This window comes from Acinonyx jubatus, chromosome C2 (assembly GCF_027475565.1).
Source record: "Acinonyx jubatus isolate Ajub_Pintada_27869175 chromosome C2, VMU_Ajub_asm_v1.0, whole genome shotgun sequence".
Lineage (NCBI taxonomy): Eukaryota > Metazoa > Chordata > Mammalia > Carnivora > Felidae > Acinonyx > Acinonyx jubatus.
The window spans coordinates 11,667,966-11,695,563 of NC_069384.1; the positions used below are offsets into that span (position 1 = coordinate 11,667,966).

Sequence of the window (27,598 nt, forward strand, 5' to 3'; positions counted from 1 at the left end):
CTCTCTGTGTGTGTGTGTGTGTGTGTGTGTCTCTCTCTCTCTGTCTCTGTCTCTTCCCCTCCCCTCCCCTGCTCACACTCTTTCTCACTCTCAAAATAAATAAATACACTTAAAAAAATGATGTTTATTGTTTTCCACTCACATACTAGGCTCCACATAACTAGTGCTTTTTATTTGTTCTTTGATGTATATTAACTGTCCGGTTCCTGGTATGTAGCAGGCACTGTAAATAAACATTGAACGAGGAACTGAAAGCTGATATTTGAGTGAAAAAGTGCTAACTAAGCTGACGTCTGTGGTGTGAGTAGGAGTTAACTAGGTGAGCTGGGAACAGAGAGGTATCAGACAGAGGGTGTGTGGGTTTTCGGTGGGGTGATTTAGCAAGTATGGGATACCAAAAGAGAAGCCAGGATGCCTGGAAAGAGTCAGAAGTGTGAGAGGAAGCTGGGGCCAGTAAGGCCTGGGCTGTACTATAGAGTTTTGTCTTTATCTTACAATACACTGGAGGGAAATTAAAGGTCTTCAGCAGGAGGGAAATACGAGAGTTGTGCCTTTTTAAAAACAGCTGCAGTATGGAGGACATATTGATGGGGGCAGGAGTGGATGTGGCTAGGTGAGTTGGGAGGCTGCCGTAGTGGAACAGGTGAGGGGGGGAGTACTTGGGTCATGCGGTGCTGGAGAAGGACTGAAGTAAGGAGGCATAGTCGGGTGGTGGATTAGATGTCAGAGGGAAGAAAGAAGCAGCAGGGATGACCCCTGGGTTTCTGGCTTGTAAAACTGGATGGGTGGTCCATTCATTCATTGCAGGGAATCCTGGAAGGGGATCAGGTTTGGAGGAGGAGATCATGAATTTGGGTCCTGACCTGTTGATTTTGAGGTGATTTTGAGACAGCCAGGAGATGTCATGCGGGTAATTGGATATTTCAGGCTGTGAATCAACGGCATTGAGCAGTACTGGAGGGGAGGATTCACCAAATAACCCACATTTTGAATAATTAAAAGTTAACAAGGATATTACTGGGGGAGATTATTATATAGTTATGAAATTAAAGTCTCTTTAGAAGTCAATGCTCCCCATCCTTTACTTTGATTTTAGATTTAAGTCTTTTACCAAAATTGGTGGTGCTGGCTAAATTTTATTCTTGTTACATGTGATTTACAAGTCAGAAGGCAAAGAAGTCTTCCCTGATGTAAAGTATGTAAAATGTCTTTTCCAGAAGTGCTTAGATCTCTGAATAATTCATGCTCTTGGATTTTAAGGCCTATAAAATATTCACACTGTGAGTGCCTAGAAACCAGGTTTATAGCAACCCAAGAAGAAAAGCTATTCTTTACACTCCTTTGGCAAGGTTGGAATCAGGAGCAATCACCATCATCATTGCAGACCTCATTGGACCGCTTTCTTCTGTTTCCAGATGATCACATTGTTCCTCTAAATTGCGTCCATTTCTCTCCTATCTTGTTCTTGCTTTCTTCACTACAGGCAGCGGAACAATAACTTTCTCTTTATGAAATCTGAAATGACAGAAATACTGTGAAAGTCTCTGATGATGCGCAGCAGTTCAGCATGATGGTCTTGTAAGCAGACTTGGGGGCCAGATCTAAACTTTAGGAGAGACCCTGGCTTGCCTCCGGGCTAGCTGCGTGACCTCGGGCAAGTTAACCAATTCTCTAAACCTTTTCACCAGTGTGAGGTAATAATCGCAACTGCCTTAGAGCATTTGTGAGGATTGAAGAGAATAGTCCATGAATAGGGTTCTTCTGAGCCTGGAATGGAGTGGTCTGTAAAGAGCATTGCACCTCTACACATCCTGTAACTAACAGCTAGTAGTCCTGATCAGGGTGGGGAAGACACACACTTCATGTTTGTTTCATTCGACTCAGCTTCTTTTGCTCTGGCTGTGTAGACTTAATTAGCACCTTGAATGACATGTGTACTTTGTTAATCTCCTGATTTTTTGGCAATAGATTTTTTAATGATACAAATTATAATTTAATTTAACAAAATGTTAATTGATTTCTCTGCTGGTTTGTAAATCCCCTGATGATGAGGGCTAAGTTGTATTCATCTTTATTTTCCCCACCGTGCCTTGCTTGTAGGAGGTGTTCTGTAAATATTCAGTACATGCTCTGGAGGAGTTTTGTGCTGATTAAATACCATTGTATCCGTAGGTCTACTGTAGTCCGTGCACACAGTAGTTCAGGGAAAAAAGGACATGAGTCAGAGATGAACATTGAATCAATCCTCAGTCCTCCTCCACATCTTCTCCCTGAGATACCTTAACTGCCCCATGACTTCAGTTGCCACTTCATTACTGTGAGCCTCTAATCTGTACATCTGTCTTAAACCACTCTTTCAGTTTCTGTACATCTGTCTATGTGATCTCCACCTGAATGTCCTTTAGTCCTATCAAATACATTATGCTCAGATTCCTCTCTCCCTTTCTCCCTTTTGTGTTTTGGCTAATGGTGTCTCACCATCCGTCGGGCCCCCAGCCACAATCTTAGCTTCCCCTTGCCTATTGATGATGCCACTTTAGCAGTCCTCAAATAAAAACCCTTTCTTTAGCCTGCACCAGTGTGGCTTCGGTATGCATCCTTCTTCTCTCCCTGTCTAGAGTGAGGGCCACCTTCTTTTCACATTTCTCTTCAGTCTCTCTCGTCCACACTGTTGCTGCCAGCATTATCTTTCTAAATCACAGAGATGATCTTGTCATTTCCCTGTTTACAAGCTCATAATTTTGCACATTTTATTCCTTCTTTTTCATCTGCCAAACTTTTATTCATGCTTCAAAACCCAGTTAAGTTTGTTCTTTATCTGTCGAACTTTCCTCAGCTCTTCCTGGCAAGTACTGTCCTGTAATACTTTGTTTCATATTTCTCTTATAGCACTTCTGCATTATAGCTCATAGTGTATGTCTATTGCAGGACCTATTGTAATGCAGTTATTTGTTCTGACACTGTCCCTAACTAGACTGTTTTCTGTATCGATTGCCTTAATCATTTTTATACATTCAGTACCTAATGCTAGCGGAGAAATGGAAGAACAAATAGGTGGTAGTGTAAAAATTTGGTTAGTGGAAAAATTTCTGAATTAGATGTTATTTGGGACGTTGATGCATATGGAAATTTCTCAGACCATGTCTGTATGTTGAAGTGTCTAGTTGTTTTCTCCTCTTCCTTTTGCAAGTGTCCTTGGGTTTCCTAAGCTGAGTTTTTGGAAATGAAATTTTGACAGTTGAATCACTTAAAATGCCCTCTGACAAGGACTTGTATTTCCTTTTATAAAGAGTTACCACTCTTAGTATTAGGAATAATTGCTGTCTAATGTATTGCAAGACTTATGGGTCAGACGGGTAATCCATTAGTTCAGTTCACTAATCTTGTTGTTGTTGTTTTGTTTTAGTTTTATTTATTTTTGAGAGACAGAGGGAGAGTGAGTGAGCAGGGAAGGGGCAGAGAAAGAGGGAGAGAGAATTCCATACGGGCTTTGTGCTAGCCCGACACTGGGGCTTGAACTCACAGAGTGAGATGCTTAACAAACTGAGCCACTCAGGCGCCCCAGATCTTTTCTTTTTGTTTATTTGGTACTGGGGTCAGTTTTGTGGGAGAACATACCAATAATTTCCTTGACCTCAAAAGTCTTAAGTGTATTAAAAACAGTCACAGACATAATACATTGTATAAGAGGTTTCTCAACAGGCAAGAAGAATCAGCACTTCATTGTGTTAATTATAATAACTTTTTAATGTTTTATTTATTTTTGAGAAAGAGAGAGTATGAGCGGGGGAAGGGCAGAGAGAGAGGCAGACACAGAATCCGAAGCAGGCTCCAGGCTCTGAGCTGTCAGCACAGCTCGAACCCACAAACCACGAGATCATGACATGAGCCAAAGTTGGATGCCTAACCAACTGAGCCACCCAGGCACCCCTAATTATAATAACTTGTTAATGTTTATTTATTTTTGAGAGAGAGAGACTCTTCCCATTTGAGAGTGTTCATTCTTAATATACTAGTCCTTTCCCCTCACTTTCCTACACGTTTCCCAGAGTGACTGGGCTCTTGGTACCTCAGCTTCTTTTCTCCTCAAAGTCCTTCTTTTGGTTTCCTGTTATGACTCAGTGAAACCCAAATCCAGGGAGACCGTTAATCTGCAGTGTGATCTGGCCCTTACCTGTCACTCTTCAAACTTATTCCAAGCCACCTTGCTCCACTAACTTTACTGTGTCCTGATTCTCTTTGGTACCAGCTAATTCTTCCTTGCTGGCCCCACAGAGACGTAGGGACTTTAGTATATAATTTTCCCTCTCCCTGCTCTATCTCTTTTGTTTCTCCTTAATCTAAGTAACTTTACTCAGCTTTTAAATTTTCATACGTTCTAAGATCTTAGCAAGGATTACCTCTTCATAGAGACTTTCCCTGATGACCCTTTCCAAAATAAGTCTCCCCTTTATTCTCTATTAGGATCCTGCGCATTTCCTCCATAGTAATTATTTGTATTACTTTGTTCGATGTTCCTCTTGTCCTGACCCTCCAATTTAAGCCCCAGACGGGAGGAGATCATGACAGTTCAGAAACCATTGTATGCAAATAGCTATATATTTTCTGCTTATAGAACTATTTATAATTAGATTAATATATGGGAAATGAATTTGATAGTAGGGAATAAGACTTGTTTTAATTTCAGACATTGTCTTAAATTCATGATGACCTTCCCTATTAACCAGTTAACGTTTAATGTTTGATAACAATTCGTTACCATATTTGCACTAATAGCGATAAAATGCAAGACTTCAGTGTAGCTAAAGTGTATCTGAATGATAAACTTCTGAAAACATTTTGTGGGTAAAATTTACATACTGTAAAATACACACATCTTAAAGTGTACACTTCAATGACTTTTGATAAATGTATGCACCTGTATAACCACTATCCCAATTACGATCTAGTACATTTCTGGGGCACCTAGGTGGCTCAGTCGGTTAAGGGTCCAGCTTCAGCTCAGGTCATGATCTCGCGAGTCGTGAGTTTGAGCCCCACATCAGGCTCTGTGCTGACAGCTCAGAGCCTGGAGCCTACTTTGGAGTCTGTCTCCCTCTCTTTCTGCCCCATCCCAGCTCATACTCTGTCTCTCAAAAATGAATAAACGTTAAAAAAAAAAAAAGATATGGAACATTTCTATCACTCCCAGAAAGCTCCCTTGCAGTCAATCCTTACCCCCTATAGGCAAGCACTGTTCTGATTTCTTGGACTAGTGATTAATTTTGCCTCTTCTTAAGCTACATTTAAATGGAATCATACAGTATACACTATTTTATGTCTGCTGACTTTCACTTAAATCGTGTCTTTGAGGGTTTGTTTGTTTGTTTTTTCTGTTTGTTGTATGTTCATTCTTTTTCATTGCGGAACAGTATTCCATTGTATGGATTGCTCATAACTTGTTTATCCATCCTTTTGTTGATGAACATTTAGGCTGTTTCAGTTTGGGGCTATTGTGAATAAAACTGTTAAAAACCTCCTTCTATAAGTCTTTCTTATGTGTGGATAATGTGTTTCTACTTCCCTTGGCCAATACTTGGGAATGGAATTGCTGGGTTTTAGGGAGGTTTGTTTTTTGTTTTTTTTTTTTTTAATGTTTTTGTTTTTTGTTTTTTTGGTTTTTTGTTTTTTTTAATTTTTAAGACAGAGAGAGACAGAGCATGAGCGGGGAGGGGCAGAGAGAGAGGGAGACACAGAATTTGAAGCAGGCTCCAGGCTCTGAGCTGTCAGCACAGAGCCCGACGCGGGGCTCGAACTCACGGACCGTGAGATCATGACCTGAGCCGAAGTCGGCCGCTTAACCGACTGAGCCACCCGGATGCCCCTAGGGAGGTTTATTTTTAACTTGGTAAGAAACCTTCACCAGAAATGTATGGGATCTCCAGTTGCTCTACAACCTTACCAACATTTAGTATTGCCAGTCGTTTAAATTTTAGCTATCCTGGTGGATGTGAGATGTTATGTCATTAATTTGCATTAATTCATTAATTTTAAGTCTTTTTTCCCATTTCAAGTTTATTCAAGTCTTTTGCGTACTTTTTATTGCCTACATTTTATCTTTTTATTTCTGGTGTTTAATTCCTTCTGTATTTCAGATACAAGTTCCTTGCCAGATATTTGTTTTGCAAATATTGCTTCCCAGTGTTTGTGTTTCCAGTGTTTGGACCTCCTATAATATATTACTTGTACTTATTTTTCAGAATAACTGGATCTATTACTTTAATTTTAGAGGTATTTCACCTGAATCCATATTTAAGCATATTATTTGAAAATATAACCCACATACTGTTTAGATACAAGTTCATCTTTATGAAATGCTATATAGACAATGTTATAATTTTTGCTTCACATAGTTATCTTTTAGGTCAAAGAAGAAAAGATAGTCTTTTGTATTTACCTACATATAGATCATTTCTGGTATTCTTCATTGCTCCCTGTAGATCTGAGATTCATCTGATGTCATTTCCCTTCAGCCTGAAGAATTTCCTTTAGCATTATTTTTAGTGCAGATCTGGTGATGAATTATGTTTTTGTTTACCTGAAAATATTTTTATTTTATCCTCATTTTTATAAAAAAGCTTTATTGAAATATACATATGATAACATTCTGCTAGTTTAAGTGTACAATTCAGTTATTTTTAGTATATTTACAGAGTTGTGTAGTCATCACCATAGTTTTATTTCCTTAAGTTTTTATTTAAGTTCCAGTTAGTTGACATACAGTGTAATGTTAATTTCAAGTGTATAATTTAGTGATTCAAGACTTCCATACAACACACTCATCACAGGTGCCCTCCTTAATTCCCATCACCTATTTCCCCCATCCCCCTACCAGCCTCCCCTTTGGTAACTACCAGTTTATTCTCTGTAGTTAAGAGTCTGTTTCTTGGTCTGCCTCTCTCTTCCCTTCCCCTACCATCTTCTGACCACAGTCTAATTTTAGAACCTTGTGCCCATTAGCAATGACTCCCTATTCCACTCCCCCCACTGTCACTAGGCAACCACAAATTTACTTCCTGTCTATAAATTTGCTTCATCTGGACATTTCATAGACATGGAATTATACAATATGTGGTCTTATGTCTTTTACTTAGCATAATGTTTTTGAGGTTCCTTCATGTTGTAGCACTTATCAGTGCTTCGTTCCTTCTTATTGCTGAATTTGTATCCAGTGTATGATACTGCCACATTTTATGTGTGTATCCATCAGCTGATGCATGTTGGATTGCTACTTCTTGGCTATTTTTTTTCAAGTTTATTTATTTTGAGAGAGAGAGAGAGCGAGAGCGAGAGAGAGCACATGAGTAGGGATGGAGCAGAGAAAGAAGGAGAGAGACTCTTAAGCAAGCTCCACACTGAGCGTGGAGCCCAACACAGGACTTGATCTCACAACAGTGAGATTATCACCTGAGCTGAAATAAAGAAACCGACTGAGTCACCCACGCGCCCCCAAGTATTCTTTTTATTTCTGATTTTCAGCAGTTTGATCGTGATGTTTTCCGTGTTTAAACTCCTTGGAGTTTGCTGAGCTTTCTGGATTTATAAGTTAATATTTTTCACTAAACTTGGGAAGTTCTCAGCCATTATTTCTTCAAGTATTCTTTTCTTCCTCATTCTATCTTTTTCTGGGACCCCATTAAACATATATTGGGTCCACTACTAGTGTTCCTCAGTTCATTGAGGCTCGTTCATTGTTTTCCCCTCAGTTTAAAAAAAAAAAAATCCATGTTCTTTAGGTTGGATAATTTCTTTTGATCTTTCTTCAAGTTTACCACCTTTTTTTTTTTTCCTGTCTCTAATCTATTAAGCCCATTTAGTGAATTTAAATTTTCAACTATTAAAATGTTCAGTTCTAGAATTTACATTAAAAAGTATCTCTTTCTCCACTGAGATCTCCATCAGTTTAGTTATTTACACCATGCTCCTTTAAGTCTTTGAATGTGTTTATATTGGCAGCTTTAAAGTCTTTGTCTGATGGGGTGCCTGGGTGGCCCAGTCGCTTAAGCATCCGACTCTTGTTTTCAGCTCAGGTCCTGATCTCACAGTTGTGAGACTGAGCCCCACGCTGGGCTCCGCGCTAAGCATGGAGCCTAATTAAGATGCTTTTCCTTCTCCCTCCACCCTTCCCCTCCTCTCAAAATAAATAAAGTAAAACATTAAAAAAAAAAAAAAAAGTCCTTGTCTGCTAATTTCAATACTTGAGTCATTTTGGGGTCTATTTCTATTCATTGCTTTTTTTTTTCCTTCTTGAAAACAGATCACATTTTTCCTGGCTTGTGTGACTGTCTAGTAATTTTTTTTTTTAACTACATATTGGACATTGTGGATGATACATTATAGACCCTCTCAATTCAGTTATCTTCATCTGGAGTGTCACTTTTTGTTCTGTTGGGCAGTTAAAATGCTGGCTGATCACCCTGAAATTGCAGACACTTGGTTTTACACTTAGAGAGTAATCCCAAAGTGTTTACTAATCTCTAATTTGGTGGAACTCAAACTCTAAAATACCATGCAGGGGGGGAGCATGGAAACTCTCTGTTTAGTTCTTTTTTTTTTTTTTTTTTTAATTTTTTTTTAACGTTTTATTTATTTTTCAGACAGAGACAGAGCATGAACGAGGGAGGGTCAGAGAGAGGGCGACACAGAATCTGAAACAGGCCTCAGGCTCTGAGCTGTCAGCACAGAGCCCGACGCGGGGCTCGAACTCACGGACCTTGAGATCATGACCTGAGCCGAAGTCGGCCGCTTAACCGACTGAGCCACCCAGGCGCCCCTCTGTTTAGTTCTTTTAGCCTTACAGCTTTTTTTTTCTGCTGAGTTTCTTGGAGTTTCCTTCATGCATGTGCTGTTTGGGGATTAGCCAGGTATTTAAAGAAAGTTTATATTAAAGTGTTTGGGGCTTCTTCCTGTGACTCGCCCCTTTCTAAGATTTCCTCTTTCAGTTCCCAGCTGCTCTAATAATCCTAAACTCCATCCTCTGATACCTCAAGCCAAAAAGACTGTGGCATTTTTTGCTCAGGTTTTAGCCATGACGTACCACAGAGATCACTGGGGTGGGAGTGGGGGGACTAGGGGTTCTTCAGGGGGAAAAGCTGCATAAAAGTGGGTCTTACTGTGTTTTCTTTCCTGGGTTAAATTGCCTCCAGTTTCTGCCCGCTTTTCAGCACTCTTCAGTACTTTCAAATAGTTGTGGGTTTTTTCCCCTGTCTTTTTGGAATTTAAGGTGTTCCTGGATCACCTCATCTAAATGTACTCTTCTTGAAAATTCTCACAACATGTTGTATGTACCCTTATAGTTCTTTATGCACATGATTTGTCTCCTTCCAGTTATCGATTGCTGCATTCTTGACAACTCCAAAACTTAGTAGTTTAAAGTAGCCATTTTATTCTGCTTATGGTTTCTGTGGGTCAGGAATTGGCAAAGGGCAGAGCCAGGATGGTGTGTCTGCACCGTATACCTGGGGCTTCGTAAAGCGTAAAGTCTGGGAGTAATGCAGTAGCCGGAACATGAGTCACCCAGAAGTGGCTGCTCACACACCTGGCAGTCGATGCCAGCTGGTGTCTGGGAGCTGTGGGCCTGAAACCCTATACACGCTCTCCTCACAGCATCGTGACCTTGGACCCTTTACATGGCAACTCAGAACTCTGGTGTTAGTGTTCTAGAAAATGAGCTACAAACTGCACTCGCTGCCTTTTATTATCTACTCCTAGAAGCTGTATGGCAGAAGCGACCCAGTATCACTTCCTCTACTCTGTTGGTCCACCCGTTTTTATTGGTGGCCCAAACTCAGGGGAGGGACATAGATTCACTTCTCAGTGAAGTGGAAGCGTCAGAGAACTTGGCAGACGTGTTTCAAAACCATCGGACTCGTTTCGTAAATAGTAGGCTCCCCCTTGTGTCCCAACACAGTCCTCCGTACATGACCATAGGTATTCATTGAAGTATTTAATTTTTTTTTTTTTGTAATCATAGGTTTGGACAGAAAACAAATTTGTGTTCAAAACTTTAAGAAAGGAAAAGATATTTCACTACATAAAAACATTTTCTTCAATTGATTTTTTTTTTTTGTCTTTTTATTTGTAGAATACAGAGTTTAATGAAAAATCCATGCTTACGGGGTGAACATGGCAGGCTTCCTAGATAACTTCCGTTGGCCAGAATGTGAATGTATTGACTGGAGTGAGAGAAGAAATGCCGTGGCTTCTGTGGTGGCAGGTGTACTGGTAAGTGAAAAAGTGTGGTTGGTGACATTTCTATTTCATTTTTTGCCCTGAAAATTAATGTCGCTTCCTTTGGGCCCTGAATACCCTTTCAGAACTATTTATTTCACTATTATTTTGTATCAATAATTAATTCGAGTTCTAGATATTACTGAACAAAACATGATAGGCCCTTGGGTTCATTTGATTTTATAAATTCGTTAAACTTGGTACCTTTTCTTCAAGTGATAATACAATTATTGTAGGCAGTAGCATTTTTAAGTCAATGATACAAGACGTATACGTCCTTTAAGCTCGTCAGGCTCGGAGAATTTGATAACCAAATAGTGTCGTGACTCACTGAGGTTCAGGATGTGTAGACAGCAGTAAGGACCTGGGGCCAAGCCAGAAGCCCTGCAGTGCTCTAGGGAGGGGGCACCAGCTCCTTGTCCCCAGCTGCAGCACCGACGGAGAGTGAGAGGAAGAAATTTGTGGAAGAAACTCTTGCCCAATTTTCTTCCAACAGTTTTTCTTTCTCAACTTAAAAAAAATTTTTTTTAAGGTTTATTTATTTTTGAGAGAGAGAGAGAGAGAAGGAGGGCGAGCACGAGCAGGGGAAGGGCAGAGAGAGAGGGGGACACAGAATTGGAAGCAGGCTCCAGGCTCCGAGCTGTCAGCACAGAGCCCGACGCGGGGCTCGAACCCACGAACCATGAGATCGTGACCTGAGCCGAAGTCGGACGCTTAACCGACTGAGCCACCCAGGTGCCCCTCAACTTTTTATTATAAAAAACATCGAGCATGTACGGTAAACAAGAATAAGGAGAATAGTAAAAGAGCCCTGCTCAACCCACGTTCTTAACCATCCAGCTTCAAAGACTATCTCCACCGGTCTTGCTTCAGCATTCCATCAATCACGCCCTGCCCTCGCCGAATTTCTGAAGCAAATTTCAGTATCGAAGCAAATTTCAGTATTGACTACATTTTTAAAAATTTATCTCTTCCAGTATATGGTTCTACACCTGAAGTCCAATAGAAAAAAAAAATAATAACCCAGAGCAGGAAGTAAAGATAACTGTGATGCTTCTAAGTCTTTTCTTGCACTTTATGGTCGTGTTCCCTGCAAGTAATTTGTCTGTGGAATTCTTTATTTTTAAAAAAAAATTTTTTTTTTAACATTTATTTATTTTTGAGACAGAGAGAGACAGAGCATGAATGGGGGAGGGGCAGAGAGAGAGGGAGACAGAATCGGAAGCAGGCTCCAGGCTCTGAGCCATCAGCCCAGAGCCTGACGCAGGGCTCGAACTTACGGACCGCGAGATCGTGACCTGAGCTGAAGTCGGACGCTCAACCGACTGAGCCACCCAGGCGCCCCATGTCTGTGGAATTCTTTAGCAACTTCTCTAAGTCTTTTCAGCGTAGCTTACATAGAAACATCACATTTGACCTCCTCCTTCCTGTTCAGTCAGTTACACAGTATTTAATGAGATTACATGATTGGTTAAAGCGATAGAGGCTTAAATAGTTCTGGAGACATGATAACTGACCCTTGGTAAGCACACAGCTCATTTGTGGAAGCAAAAGAGCGCGGGCATGTTAAAAAGGAATGTTTTCTAGAGAGAATGAAACATGTCAGGTAATCAGGATCTGGTTAGCTAGAGGTTAGTTAAGAGAGCTTCCGTGCACAGAATTATGGGGGATGAAAGAAGCGGCTAATTCGTCCCATGTAACAATTTTTTGCTTTATCTTGCACTGAGAGAACTTCAGAATCTTACACAGATTTGATTAGGTAACTTCACCTCATATGCTGCCAAGAGTAAGTAAACAAGTGATTCTTATTTTTTCTACTTCAACATCCAGAGCTCAATCTAGAAATATTGTATGGTCTGTAGGAATACAGGAATGTTAAAGAGCAAGTGTCATGCCAAGCCAAAGGATTAGCGTTAGTCTAATGCCTTGGACTCTTTTGCAAGTTTTTTACAGGTTGGTGGATAATGATTGACGCTGCTGTGGTGTACCCGAAGCCAGAGCAGTTGAACCACGCCTTTCACACATGTGGCGTGTTTTCCACATTGGCTTTCTTCATGTAAGTATGAAGGTAATTCTCAATTCAAGATCATTTTCCTCAAAACATTTTTTCCTTATAGTTTACTGCTGTCTGGGATAACCTTTTAATTTAATCGATGGCGACGAATCCATCTTTAACATAAAGATATATATTTTTTCCCCATTGTATTAAGATTTTTTTGTCAAGAATGAGTGTTGGATTTAATCACTATCATTTTAGCACCCATAAAGGTTATAGTGTGATTTTTCTCCTTATAATGTTGTTAAACTGGTCAATTAGTACTTATCAGTACCAAGAATATTTTTTATATTTGAGTATCTGAATATCAGGGTGTTTCTTATAGTCAGTGGTATCTTACAATTACAGTTGATAATCTTTTTTCTCTTGGTGGTGAAAAAAAATAATCGTGCATCTGAAAAGATGAGTGGCATCTTAGATGTAATAAAAAATGTTACATTTCTAGATTTTTTCATAGTGGATCGTTCTTCAATATTGTAACACGTGCAACTTTTAACATGGAGTATAATTTTTTTTTAATGTGTTGCTTACCTGTGTTTGCCAGTAGCTGGGGGAAGGGCAGGATTGGCCTCCAATGAGACTGCTCTATGGCTTTTCTTTTTTATTAAATCATTTGTGGGTTTATCTGTTAAATCTCACTTCATGAAAGAGTTTGGAAACTTTCCATGGATGTCTTTTATTAATTTTAAAAACTATGTTAAGATTATATAATTTCCTTATACTGTGAGGAGTTATAAAAGTTAAATTGCTGAAGATGGAAATACTTACATCCACTAAAAATGCTAAGAAAAGGCTACATTTCTACTATAAGCACACCTTACTCTAACAAAAATGTTAAGCTGAATAAAGTGGGCCTACTAATTACAGATAGACCAAATGTCTGAGTTTGAGAAATGGTTCAGAGAACATCACTTGACTTTTAGCACAGAAACTCAACTCTTGATTATAATGAGAACCTTAAACTATAACTCACACTGAGTCATTCATGTATAAATTAAAATACTCAAAGAAATCAGAAAATTGGCCCGTCTTTCGTAATCTCTGGAGACAAACGATAGTAATCTCTAAAAATTAAGTCTGTCTTCTGGGTGTAGTTTAGGTAAATACGAGGCATGTAATATTTCTCTCCGCTAGGATATTCATGAAGTTAAAAGATATGTTCAGTTATTCAGGTAGTGACTTTAAGTAGGAAATGTTTCTCTTCTAAATGAATGTAAATATCTGTGAATATACTAGCAGCATGAAAGCTTATTAAGTGATTTTGTGTTGTTCCAGGATAAATGCTGTGTCCAATGCTCAGGTGAGAGGTGACAGCTATGAAAGCGGCTGTTTAGGAAGAACAGGTAAAGGCCCTTCGAGTCGTTAATGTATGTTGGCAGAAGAGGGATTTATTAGCAGAAAAGAACAGCCTCTTTATATAGGACTAGTTATGATTATACAGAAGGTTTTTAATGCACTTTGAAAAAAAGCTTGTGTTATTTAAATCCTTAACAAAGTTAAAGTTACTGCCAGAAGTACTATTTTAGTCATGTTTACTGAATAAATGTTCACACGAATAAAACGTTATTATTTAAAATCAATGGCTCTTGGATTCCAGGTTACTCTTCCTGGAAAGCTAATGATGGCTTGGGGGTTTAATTAATCAGTTAATCAATTTAGTCATATAATTACGTAGAAGTTCACCTAGTTTAGTTTGCCAGGCTGTTAGTTTCTCTAGCCAGTAGAAAGGTAATGTTCCTTTTTTCTCTTTCCGGGTGTGGCTTAACCCCTTTCAGTTTTTTGTTTGTTTGTTTGTTTGTTTTATTTATTTATTTATTTTTGAGACAGAGAGAGATAGAGCATGAACTGGGGAGAGGCAGAGAGAGAGGGAGACACAGAATCGGAAGGAGGCTCCAGGCTCTGAGCCATCAGCCCAGAGCCTGACACGGGGTTCGAACTCACGGACCGCGAGATCGTGACCTGAGCCGAAGTCGGACGCTCAACCGACTGAGCTACCCAGGCGCCCCTTTTGTTTGTTTTTAAAATTGTCATTCAGTTAATTGTTACAGCAGGTGTATGCAAATATGTGACTGCCTTTGACGTGCACAATATACGTTAGGTTAACAGTATTTCCAGTGTTATGCATTCTTAGGACGGAGCTGCAGAAATGAGCGAAATCATAAAGCCTGTTCTTCATGCAGGTGCTCGTGTTTGGCTGTTCATTGGTTTCATGTTGATGTTTGGGTCACTTATTGCTTCCATGTGGATTCTTTTTGGTGCATATGTTACCCAAAGTAAGTATTTCTTCCTCCTTTATTTCATAGAGATTCAGATAGGTCTTTTTTATTTTTTTAATTTTTTTTTTTTTTACATTTATTTATTGTTGAGAGACAGAGGGAGACAAAGCGTGAGTCGGGAAGGGGCAGAGAGACAAGAGACACAGAATCCAAAGCAGGCTCCAGTCTCTGAGCAAGCAGTCAGCCCCGAGCCTGATGTGGGGCTCAAAACCACAAACTGTGAGATCATGACCTGAGTTGAAGTCGGACGCTCAACCGACTGAGCCACCCAGGCACCCCCAGATATGTCTTTTAGGTTTGGCTTAGTCTGTTAACTCTACCTGGAGTAAAATTTAGTGTAACTATTCACTTAGCTTGAAGATATGACTGTGTGAAGATACAGAAGTTGTTGGGTAAAGTGCGAAACCTGTACAGGTCCGCAGTCCCTTATATACAATTCTAAAATCCACAGAGTGCTGAAAGTCAAGGCTTTTTATGACCTTGGCAGCAAAACCCGACCTAAGTTGACAGGGGGCTCCTTATGGTTTTATTCCATTGAATAAGTATTCAGATGTTTTCTTGTGTGGGAATGTGGTTCTATTTGATTGTGGATACTGGTCCAAACAGAGCCGGGGCTATGTGATATTTATGCCCCATGTTACCATTCTTAAATGTGAAAAAATTTGAATTCCAAAACATACCTTGTCTCAAGTATTTCAGATAAGGGGTGTGAACCCCAGTATCAGCCGCAATGTTTCAGTCATAGGTACAAGGGAGCGTTTTAGGGGCGAGCCTGAAAACCTGCGTGTGGTCTTCATGAAGAAACATTCATGCTCGCTCCACCCAGGTGTTCCGTTTTCTGGCTACTCCTGGCACCACAGCTTTCCTTTAGGGTAGAGTTGAAAGGCAGGACCCAGTTTCAGCACAGGCTTCTAGAAGCATCAGAACAACCTGTTTCACTGGCTCTCATCCTTCACTCCAAAGACAAGAATCTGTTTCAGATAACACGTAACAGTTAACGTATCGTCTGATCTTCTGATCCCTGTCCCCCTGGAATCTATTGCTCTGCTGAACTATCACATCTCCTTGTCCTTACCCACAGCCAACCTTTTAATACTCTTGATAGGACCCCTTAAGTCTCATAGTTTGATCTTTGGAAATCTTTGTCTTTCCCTTGGCACAAAATAAGTCAGTACAAGGGAATAGTGGTTAACTGATGTTTAAATAATACCACTCATGAAATACATCTAAAAGGTGTTATTTTAGTTAATTAAAAATACTAATGGAGTACACAGTTCTAGTATGAATCTCATGTGAAGGAAAGCACTTTTTTAAAAACAGCTTTATTGAGGTATAATTTGCATATCAAGTAATTTACCCACTTAAAGTATATGTTTCAGTGTTTTTAGTATAGAATTGTGCTATCATTACATGATTCAATTTTAGAACATGTTTATCACTCCAAAAAGAAGCCCCTCACCCATTAGCAGTCACTCCCCATTACCTTCTCCACCAGCCCCGCAACCCCTCGTCTACTTTCTGTATTTGTAGATTTGCCTGTGTCATATAAATGGAATCATATAGGGAAGTGTGTTTTAAGTTCACTTTATCCCTGACTCTAAGTGATATTAGTGATTTCCTTGGAAAGTCTACTTAGTTACTTCAAGCAACAGGTGAAACTTGACAGTTTCTACTGTGAAGATATGCAAAAATCATAACTTCTGGAAGGTGTTTCGGGAAGTACTAAGTTTGTAAAGGTTGTGCCCTTGTTGATCGTATCTTAGTTTTTATTTTATTATTTTTTTAATGTCTATTTATTATTTTTGAGACAGAGAGACAGATCATGAGCCGGGGAGGGGCAGAGAGAGAGACACACACACAGAATCTGAAGCAGGCTCTAGGCTCCGAGCTGTCAGCACAGAACCCGACGTGGGGCTCAAACTCTCGAACCACGGGATCATGACCTGAGCTGAAGTCGGATGCTTTAACTGACTGTCACCCAGGTGGCCCAATTCAGTCTTAATTTTTAAAGGACTAGTACACATTGAGGCGTGGCTCAGGTCATGATCTCACGGCTCGTGAGTTTGAGCCCCATGTCGGGCACTGTGCTGACAACTTGGAGCCTGCTTCAGATTCTGTGTCTCCCTCTCTCTGTCCTTCTCCCTCTCGTGCTCTGTTTCTCTCTCTCAATAATAAATAAACATTTAAAAAAAATTTTAAAAAGATAACTAGTGCACATTGAGAAATTTCTCAGTTATGGATCTTATCTTTCTATTTCTACGGCAGTGTGCATTATATGCACTTTTCTGTTTATAAACTGAATATGCTTTTACTTCAGAGAGCATTTCTAACCCATGTTTCAGATCTTTTGCCATACAGCTTTTCTTGAACCATTACTAATCATAATAGCTGCTAACATTTATATAGCACTTTCTGGGCCAGGCACTGTTCTAAGCACTATACACGGTCACACATTTCTCACACTCTGTGGGGTAGGTGCTGTTAAAATGCCCATTTTACAGATGAGGAAATTAAGGCATATCAAAGGTAACTAGTTTGCCCATGGTCATACATTTAGTCGCTGGTAGAGTCCGGATTCACATCCAGGGATCTGGCTCAGACTTGGAGCTCTCGACCATGCTGCTGTACTTTTTGCTATGATATTGAAAGCTAAAAATTGAAGGTTTTTCCATCAATTCTCATATTTTTAATCAGGAGTTACAGTTTCATAAAAGTTAAAAATCCACAAAACTTCAAGTAATTTCCAATTTTTTTTCTCTTCCTTTGAAGATAGTAGCTGTTTCCTCCAGAGGAGATCCGGTGAAAAAACAGAATGATGAATTATAATGTTTTTATATCTTTTTGTATATTTTTATAGCATTTTGTATCTGTCATATTTGCACAATAAAACTCCTGAATTCATGAAAGAAAATAAGTGTACAAGATCATCAAGAATTTAACGTGTATCTTTCTAGCGTTTGGTATTTCTATAGTCTCCCACCTTATCCACAGGGGTCAGGTTCCAAGACCCCCTGAAACTGTGGATAAGACTGAACCCTGAATATACTATGATTTTCCTATATTTAAGTACCTATGATAAAATTTATAAATTAGACACAGTAAGAGATTAACCACAGTAACTAATAATAAAATGGAACAGTTATAACAGTATATTGTAACAGGTTATGTGAATGTAGTTCCTCTCTTAAAACCTCCTGTACTAGTCCCCCTTCTTGTTCTTGTGACAATGGGAGATGATAAAATGTCTGTGTGACAAGATGAAAGGAGGGGAATGACATAGACATTGTGACCTAGTGTTAGGCGACTGTTGACCTGATGATAAGTCAGAGGGAGGACCATCTGCTTCTGGACGACAGCTGACCGTGGGAAGCAAACCCGCAGCTAGGGGAGAGCACGGTATTGACCTTGGAAAGTAAAGGGACGAGCTGCTGCTTCCCCAGCACTTGTGGTGAAGCTCAAACCATGGCAGTTAACTTTGGGTGAAAGAGAAAACCTATTAAGTTCACGGTCCGTTATCCACAGTGAGAACAATCCTTTGTTTTGGGAGAATGAGATTGGCATTCTCCTACTTCAGTTTCATTATAGGTTTCTTAGAGTTGATGAATGAGAGCTGTATTTTATACTATACAGAGTACGTCATTATGAACGGCACAGATGCTTTGTTACTGCCGTTCGCCTTTTGTAATCTCCTAACCCGTTTTACTTTGAATGTGCAGATACGGATGTTTATCCAGGACTAGCTGTGTTTTTTCAAAATGCACTTATATTTTTTAGGTAAGTTGCCTAATTTTTTGATCACACCTAAAACATTGACAGAAATGTCATGTCATTTTAAGAGCAACATACAGAATGGAACACATATAATCCCTTGAATCAATTACAGCGTATAGAACTTTTAAAAGGTGACAATTCCACTGTTGTCTAAGGGCCTACATAAAACCATTTAATTGGGGTCCTGCTATGAGCAGAGAGCTCAGATGGATGATTTATATATGTTGCTTTTGTAATTCCCACTGAAGTGTCTTAAATACTTAATACTTACGGACCAGGTGGTGTTCCTGTTTTATGGATGAGGAAATAAGGCTCAGAGCTTACTGGTCACCCAGCTAGTAATTGCAGAGCCGGGATTTGAACCCAGACTACTGCTTCCACAGCCTGTTAAAAAAAAAAAGTATCAAGAATCGTTATTAAAAAAAGAAAAACAGAGGCACCTAGGTGGCTCAGTCAAGCATCTTACTCCTGATTTTGGCTCAGGTCATGATCTCATGGTTCCTGAGATTGAGCCCTGTGTCAGGCTCTGCACTGGAGTTCTCTCTCTCCCTCTCTCTGCCCCTCCCCACTCGTGCTTGCGTGCTCGCTCACTCTCTCAAAAGAAATAAACTTAGAAAAACAGCAAGAAATCAGAATTAATACATATCATGCATGTCATATACAAAACCTGGTCAGGAGATTGGATTTTTTTTAATTAAGTTTTTAAAATTCAACTAAAAGTAAGTATAAAAATAAAACAAAATTAATAAAACAATATTAGGGGCACTCTTCTAAAAACAAACCCTAAAATGAAGCTCAGATCCTGTGCATTTCAGAACAAATGTCTCTTAAGGTAAGATAGGTATTTTAGGCATCATTTATAAATTTATCCCCCCCCCCCCCCACCTGCCAAAATCATGAAGATCTGAGCCTTGAAGGACTTTGTTTCTGTCACTGTTTTTAAGGAATCTGATTATGCTGTGCTGTGATGTAGTTTTCTTCGTATTTATTCTGTTGGAGTTTATTGAGTTTCTTGGATCTGTGGGTTTCATGTTCATCAAATTTGCATTCAGCCATGGTTTCTTCAGAGATTTTTTTCTGTCCATCCCATTCTCTTTGGATTCCAGGCACGTGTATGTTGGGCTGCTCAAGTCATCCCACACTCACTAATGCTTAGGGGTTTTGTTTTGTTTTTGTTTTCTTTCTGTGTTTCATTTGGGTTACTTTCTGTTGTTACATCTTGAAGTTCACTGATCTCTTCTGCAGTGTCTACTCCTCCCATCCATCCAGTGGATCTTTCGTCTCAGACATGTGTTTGTCGTCTCCATTAGCTTGATTTTCCGGATTTCTTCTTCACATGCTCATGCTCTCCTTCACCTCCTTTAACATACGAAGTATGTTTATTTCTATTTCTTTTTTTAAATTTGTTTAATGTTTATTTTTCAGAGAGAGAGAGGCAGAGACAGAGGGAGACACAGAAACCAAAGCAGGCTCCAGGCTCTGAGCTGTCAGCACAGAGCCCGATGTGGGGCTTGAACTCACGAACCGTGAGATCATGACCTGAGCTGAAGTCAGATGCTCAACCCACTGAGCTGAGCCACCCAGGCGCCCCTGTTTATATCTTATTTCAATGGTCATCTCCTTGTGTCAGTTCTGAGTCTGTTCCTATTGATTATTTCTACTTTCTCTTCATTTTGGGTCTCTTTCCTCCTGTTTGCTTCTTCGCATACAGCTGGTGGGGGGCTGGATATTTTGGCATCCCTTTAAATATTTTTGAGCTTTGTCCCGGGTGCAGTTAGGTCATGTGGAAACAGTTTGACCCTTTGGAGTCTTGCTTTTGTAAGCTTTGGTGGGCAGAACGAGAGCAGCCCCAGTCTAGGATTGATTTGTCCCCTCACTAAGGCGATACATTTCATGCTCCGTGTATCGTGAGGCTGTCCACTCTGCTTAGGAGATTGGAACGTCTTCCCAGCCCTGTGACAGCTCTGGGGGTTGTTCTTTCCCTTCTCTTGGGTCGTTTGCTCACGTTCGTCTACTGATCAGTACTCAGCAGAAGACTCCAGGGGGGCCTCCTGTGCCTCTCCCCAGCTCCCTGTCTCTTCAGCTGTCTGTGCTCTGCCTCACAAACTCCAGCTCTTTGACCTCTTTGGCCTCCCTGAACTCTCAGCCCCATTTCCTCCGTTTAGGGAGATCTCCGTCCTCTGCTCTCTTACCGTGCTGTGGCCTGGACCTTCATGATTTTGAAAGATGTTTTGACAGTTTCTGCTCTCTTGTGCTGTGTTTCTTGGCACGTGACCAGCAACCTTCTGGGGATACAATTAAGTTCTCATGGAGACATCTCAAGGCAGTGTTTAGAGATCAAATTTAAATTCAGATTCAGCCCTTTGTGGCACATGAAAGGGCAGTTTCGGGCGAACAGAAACCTTGCCCGTGTAAAGGCCTGTGCTCATGCGGGCTGTGGCTACTGCATCAACTATGCATTCTGCTCAGAGCCTGGCAAGGTAATCAGCCAGCCGTGTGCTTCCTCTGTGCTGGGTCTTTCTTTCTTTCTTTCTTTCTTTTTTTAATTTATATCCAAATTAGCATCTAGTGCAAAAGTGATTTCAGTAGATTCCTTAGTGCCCCTCCCCCATTTAGCCCATCCCCCTCCCACACCCCCTCTGGTAACCCTCAGTTTGTTCTTCATATTTATGAGTCTCTTCTGTTTTGTCTGCCTCCCTGTTTTTATATTCTTTTTGTTTCCCTTCCCTTAGGTTCATCTGTTTTGTCTCTTAAAGTCGTCATATGAGTGAAGTCCTATGATTTTTGTCTTTCTCTGACTGACTAGTTTCACTTAGCATAATACCCTCCAGTTCCATCCACGGAGTTGCAAATGGCAAGATTTCATTCTTTTTGATTGCTGAGTATACTCCGTTGTATATATATATATACCACATTTTCTTTATCCATTCATCCCTCGATGGACATGTGGGGCTGTTTCCATACTTTGGCTATTGTTGATAGTGCTGCTATAAACATGGGGGTGCATGTGTCCCTTTGACACAGCACACCTGTATCCCGTGGATAAATACCTAGAAGTGCAATTGCTGGGTCGTAGGGTAGTTCTATTTTTAGTTTTTTGAGGAACCTCCATACTGTTTCCCAGAGTGGCTGCACCAGCTTGCATTGCCACCAACAATGCAAAAGAGATCCTCTTTCTCCGCATCCTTGCCAACATCTGTTGCCTGAGTTGTTCACGTTAGCCATTCTGACAGGTGTGAGGTGGTATCTTATCGTGGTTTTGATTTGTATTTCCCTGATGATGAGTGACGTTGAGTGTTTTTTCATGTGTTGCTTGGCCATCTGGATGTCTTCCTTGGAGAAGTGTCTATTCGTGTCTTTTGCCCATTTCTTCACTGGATTATTTGTTTTTTGGGTGTTGAGTTTGATAAGTTCTTTATAGATTTTGGATACTAACGCTTTATCTGATGTGTCATTTGCAAATATCTTCTCCCGTTCTGTCGGTTGCCTTTTAGTTTTGCTGATAGTTTCCTTCGTTGTGCAGAAGCTTTTTATTTTGATGGGATCTCAGTAGTTCATGTTTGCTTTTGTTTCCCTTGCCTCTGGAGACGTGTTGAGTAAGAAGTTGCTGCGGCCAAGATCAAAGAGGTTTTTGCCTGCTTTCTCCTCGAGGATTTTTTTTGATGGCTTCCTGTCTTACATTTAGGTTTTTCATCCATTTTGAGTTTATTTTTTATGTCTGGTATAAGAAAGTGGCCCAGGTTCATTCTTCTGCATGTTGCTGTCCAGTTTTCCCATATGCTGGGTCTTTCTAAGTGCCGGAGTACAGCTCTTACGTGGCTGGCTACCCTTCCTCTGCCTCCTTTTGCCGTTGGCCCTCCACCCACTGGCCACTGACTTTTGAGGTTTCTTAAGGCTCCATTCCATGCCTCTTGTCTTTCTAGGTGAGCTCCTTCATGCTCAGGACTCTAGTTATTGCGTATATTCCGATGAGTCACAGATGGCTGTCTCCACGCCTGAACCGTGTGTTCAGATTCCTACTCCTCCCCTCTTGGGTGGCTGACACTTCAAATCCAATACATCCAGCGTGCCCACAACTCACCTTATAGTCCCAGAGTGTCCCCACTGTCTGCTCCTCTCCTTTTTTCCCCTGTACTTCGCTCAGGCCATTCCCACTCTTCGTTTAAATCTCAGCTCACTCTCCACTTTTTAGGAAGACCTTGACCGCTCTAAAACGGTCAGCTCCTTATAATTCACTCTCTTGGTGTCAGGTTCCTCGCCTTTACAGCATTTTTTTTTTTTTTTTTCTGTTGGAATTTGATTATCTCCCTCAGGCTCTCAGCTCTATTATTGCTTTGCCTTGCTTTGACTCATACGTTCCTGGCACTTAGCCAAGAGCCTGCTGCCTAGCCAGTCCTCAGGGTACAGTAATTATATGTTAAATGAACGAAGAATTACAGCATGGCCTGTTTCAGGATTCTTCAGTTACTGTACCTCAGGTGTGGTAGAATCCTAGCAATATAAAGGGGCCCTAATGCCTGCTACTGTAAGAAATGCCTCTTTGCCTTACAAGTTTCCTATCCAATAACTTTCCAGGCTTTAATAAAGTGTAATCAAGCTTCGCCATCAAGGTCAACAAACTGCTGTACAAAACAAACACATTCAGACCCAGCACCATTGCAGTCTTTATTTTTATTTTTATTTTTTTTAAGTTGATTTATTTTGAGAGAGAGCGAGCATGCACATGCAAGTGGGAGAGAGGCAGAGAGAGGGAGAGGGAGAGGGAGAGGGAGAGAGAGAGAGAGAGAGAGAGAGAGAGAGAGAGAGAGAGAGAGAGAATCCCAAATAGGCTCCACGCCAAGCCTGGAACTCAAGGTGGGGCTCGATCCCACGACCCTGGGGTCATGACCTGAGCTGAAATCAGCAGTCAGACGCTTGAACTACTGAGCGACGCAGGCACCCCTGCAGTCTTTATTTTTAGAAATTGATAACAGGAACGAGTGAGGTACCTGTCAAAGCATATTTAGAAGATGAATCCACTGTTGCTCATTCCCTGTGTTTTTTCCTCATGATTTATTTTAATATCTTTCTAGCACTCTGATCTACAAATTTGGAAGAACTGAAGAGCTGTGGACCTGAGAGCCCTTCTTAGATCAGATTTCCTTTGGTTCTGTTCTATTTGTAGATAAGTTTTTCTCTCTCAACATAATTTACACATTGCCAAATGGGATAGACTGTATATTACATATTACATGTTTCGTTTCTCTACACTTTTATGCTCTGAATTTTGAAATAGTTTTATGAAATTTCTGTCTTTTTTTTAAATCACTGAATAGATTGTTAATATGTACATAATATAAAACTATATAGCTGGGATGGTATCAGTTTTTTTTTTTTAATCCCTGAAGACTTAGACCTTGACCTAGTCACTGAGCCAGCGTTGTATCATCATGTCATCTTAGAGTTAACTGTTTTGTTTCAATATCTTGAATTTCTGAAGACGTGCAGAAAATACAGCTCCATGTATCTGAAATAAGCACTGAACCGTTCAAAAGGGTATTTCAGGAAGTTGTAAGTTATTTTGGCTTAAAAATGAGATTTTTTTTTTAAAGGAAAAATGTTCTTCTGTATTAAAGAAGTGGACTTTTATATGAAGATTTTTTAAATGCCTGAAGGACTAGTTTGAAATCCTCTTTCAAAAAACAATGCCTGTAACATGACTTTATCTGAGAAAGGATAATACATGATCAGACGAGCTCAGTGTCGTACGGCCGATGGGAAAAGGCCGTAAGGGAGCCCAGCGACATGCTTCTTGTAAAAACAGCTCCAGTGATCTAATGGGGTTCTCTCTTGGCAGGCTGTTATTATCCGACATTACAAAATTCAGCATCAAGCGTGACCCAACTGCAGTTTAAAAGCATGAACCATATCACAAAAACCGGAATCATTCGTCTCAAGATAAAGCACTTCTTCCCAAAGAGAATGATTACGACCTAGTGAAAAATTAGGCCTTTCCTCCACTTAGTTACCGACTACAAGGGTCTCTTTGCGCTAGCTCTCAACTCTTCCTGCAAAATGTATCTTTAACCTCAAAGTCCACGTTCAGTCGAAGCCTCCTTTTGCGGAGTTTGAAACGCTGCTTTTGCACCGCGGGTATTCCTCTGAGGGATGTCAAAGGGATAGCTGGGTCTTAATTGCTTTTTTGCTTTTCTTTGTTAATACAGGCTTTGTGTGGCACTTTTCTTCCTCCAGAGGGATTTTGTAGCACCTTTTGTTGTAAGACAGAATAATAGTAACGGTATCAATATCAGCTCCTAACATAAGCCTTATTTTGTTTAACCTCCCTCCTCTCTGAGAGGGCTGGCCTGTGCACAGAGTATGAAGCGGTTGTGGAATGCTGTGCCTTTGTCTAGATACCTTCTTGTTTAGTTATTTCCTCCCGTGTTGCTGTCTTTTCCTCCAAATGTCAGTAAACTTTGTCTTGCTTCGGACAAATTGTAAGACTATTTGTTTCCACCCTCTTGTAACTTGTAGCAATAAATACTACTTCTCACCCATTCCAATCTTGTTAAATCAGTTGGAGAAAACGAACCATAAAAATTGGCTTGTTCCTTTTCCAGTTATTCAAGTGGATCCAGTCAAAGAAGCCGTTTCTCTTTAGAACATAAAGAGAAATACGTGATACTCATTGTTTGTAACATGCTAGCGTGAAGGCTACGAACAGCGTGCTGGAAAATCACTGGAAAACAGTGGCAGTTTTCTTTATTTTTTTAATGTTGATTTATTTTTGAGAGAGAGAGTGCGAGCAGGGGAGGAGCAGAGAGAGAGGGAGACCCAGAATCCGAGGCAGGCTCCAGGCTCTGAGCTGTCAGCACAGAGCCCGACGTGGGGCTCAAACCCACACGCCAAGAGATCATGACCTGAGCCGAAGCTGGACGCTCCACTGACTGAGCCACCTAGGCGCTCCTGTTTTCTTTATTCTTGATTCTGCCATGAAGTTGTTTTGTAGTTGTGAGCAAATCATTTAATTTTCCTCTATTTGTTTACTCACTTTAAAAAAAAGGGTGGGATGATAATGTTAGTATCCACTCTTACAGATATTGTGAGTTAGAAAAGGTCGAGTCCTTCAAAATCATTTAAAAATACATGCAACTCTCTTAGTACAAAGCTCTCCCTGGGGCTACCCGGGTGGCTCAGTGGGTTAAGTGTCTGACTCTTGATTTCAGCTCAGGTCATGATCTCATAGTTCGGTGAGATCCAGCCTGTGTTGGGCTGAGCGTGGGGCCTGCTTGGGATTCTCCCTTTACCCTTCCAGCGCCCATGCTCTCTCTCTTTTCTCTCTCTTTCTCCCAAACATAAAAAATAAAAAAACCTATCAAACAGGTTCAATGGCTGTTGAATCTGAATCTTTTTGGTGTTTGTGTATAGACCAGTGTTACCAGAACATTCTATCTTATTACACACTGTTTCTAAGATCCTTATATTCCTTTTGTTGTTGCCACTGATGAAAAAATAGGGGCTAAATTCTTCCATTATGTACATTTCGACATGTATCAACATAATGAAGTAGCAGGTTTGAAGACTGAAAGATTGATGTTATCAAGCCATGTAACATTGGCTGCTTGAGCAAGAACCCCACCCAGGGGTTTGACATGGATGCATTGAACTCAGGTTCTCAACATTTTTCCATGACGGAGGGGTTGTCAATCAGAACGCCAACTCAGGAGCATGTTTTTTCATCGTTCCATTTTAGATTCAATTCATGAAATACTGTCTTCTGCCAGTCTTACGAAGTTATCCCAATTTTTCCTGTTCTCTCTTGTCATCACACTCTCATTTGGATTCCGTTTAAAGCTTATTAAAGTTTGGGGCTACTTTCAGACCATCTCCAGTAACACCCTGTTAAATCCTAAGGGAGAAACATGCTAATTTTATTCTGCTCTAAACAGGTTATCACATTTTGTTGTTAGCAGCTGTGCAGTGTGGCACACTCTCTTCACTGTTGAAGTAGAAAGTACTTGAAGTAGAGATTATTTGAGTTACTTAAAAAAAAAAGTTTTAGTAATCTGTATGCCCAACACGGGGCTCAAACTCACAACCCCGAGATGAAGAGTCTCTACCAAGTGAGCCAGCCGGGCGCTCCCTTGAGCTACTTTGGTGATTGTTTTTCTCTTTTCTTTGGTTGAAAACAAAGGAAAGGCCTGAAGTGATTGATAGGCTCAGCGCTTTTTTGCAGAATCACCAAAGAAAATCAGGGTCTGCAATTTTATTTTATTTATTTATTTTAATGTGTATTTTATTTTTTGAGTGAGAGGGAGGGAGAGAGAGAGAGAGCGCGCACGCGAGAGCAGAGGAGGGGCAGAGAGGGAGACACAGAATCCGAAGCTGTCCAGCCTCGGAGGGTCCAGCCTCCGAGCTGTCAGCAGAGCCTGATGTGGGGCTCGAACCCTCGAACCATGAGATCGTGACCTGAGCCGAAGTCAGACGATTAACCAGCTGAGCTACCCAGGTGCCCCAGGGTCTGCAGTTTTAAACCTGGAGTAGATCTTCACTTAGGGGGACTTGGGACGATTTTGGCTTTCGCGTCCCATTTTGCCATTTTCCTAAAACCAGTCTTTTTGATAGTTCAGTTTTATTAAAAATGAACTCCTTTATATTTTCTTTGATACCTGAAGACAGCCTTTACTTATTGTCCCTGCCCCTCAATTTCATGATGAACAGGCCCCAAATATTTTCTCCCACCCTTCTTTTCCCTCCCCACCCCCACCTTAAACTTACAAGTTTTTCAAATACAATTCTCATTATTCAAGGTAGGTGGGTCCTGTGAAGTTTCCCCAACACTGAATTAGCGAATCATTGCCCCCCCCCCCCCCGCCCCGGGAAATCCAGGGTTAGGTTAGCCCCTGCCACATTTTGCTCAATAACATAATTTTGCTTGATGTGGGTCTCTGTTGAAAAACATTTAATATCATTGATTCATTAATCTTGAACTCAAAACTGCACGATCACTCATGCCCGAAGGAAGCTTCTCTCACCCTGGTGTTCTCTCCGTGAGGCCCATCCCAGCCTGCTCGCGCTCAGGAACACAAGACCACACTTGTGCACCGCGTTTGGGGCCATTTTACACGGGGGGATCAGCCAAACCCTGGGGCGGGAGACACATGACACTAAGTAGACCTGACGCGCAGCCGGAGAGCTGAAACAACAAGAGAGGCAGAGTTCTCGGTGCATCTTGGCCCAGATGGTG

General features: G+C 40.7%; 1 protein-coding gene and 1 long non-coding RNA gene across 6 annotated transcripts in view; one reads left to right on the forward strand and one right to left on the reverse strand.

The window, feature by feature from the left end:
• TMEM50B (transmembrane protein 50B) overlaps positions 1 to 24,908 on the forward strand; it is a 34,236-nt gene extending 9,328 nt beyond the window's left edge. For 3 of the 5 annotated variants that reach the window (XM_027041684.2, XM_015062579.3, XM_027041686.2), the window contains exons 2-7: positions 10,124 to 10,263; positions 12,213 to 12,325; positions 13,601 to 13,668; positions 14,506 to 14,598; positions 18,318 to 18,375; positions 23,445 to 24,908. In XM_027041684.2, coding sequence (XP_026897485.1) covers positions 10,165 to 10,263; positions 12,213 to 12,325; positions 13,601 to 13,668; positions 14,506 to 14,598; positions 18,318 to 18,375; positions 23,445 to 23,490 — 477 coding nt within the window. In that variant the 5' untranslated portion in view covers positions 10,124 to 10,164 and the 3' untranslated portion in view covers positions 23,491 to 24,908. The other 2 variants (XM_027041685.2, XM_027041687.2) reach the window with 2 other exon arrangements.
• LOC128315119 (uncharacterized) lies at positions 652 to 6,977 on the reverse strand. The gene is made up of 3 exons (XR_008297559.1): positions 6,894 to 6,977; positions 6,437 to 6,577; positions 652 to 1,515 (listed from the first exon to the last, which is right to left on the reverse strand). It is a non-coding gene; the product is annotated as an uncharacterized LOC128315119 (long non-coding RNA).
• Positions 24,909 to 27,598: the final 2,690 nt, after the last annotated feature.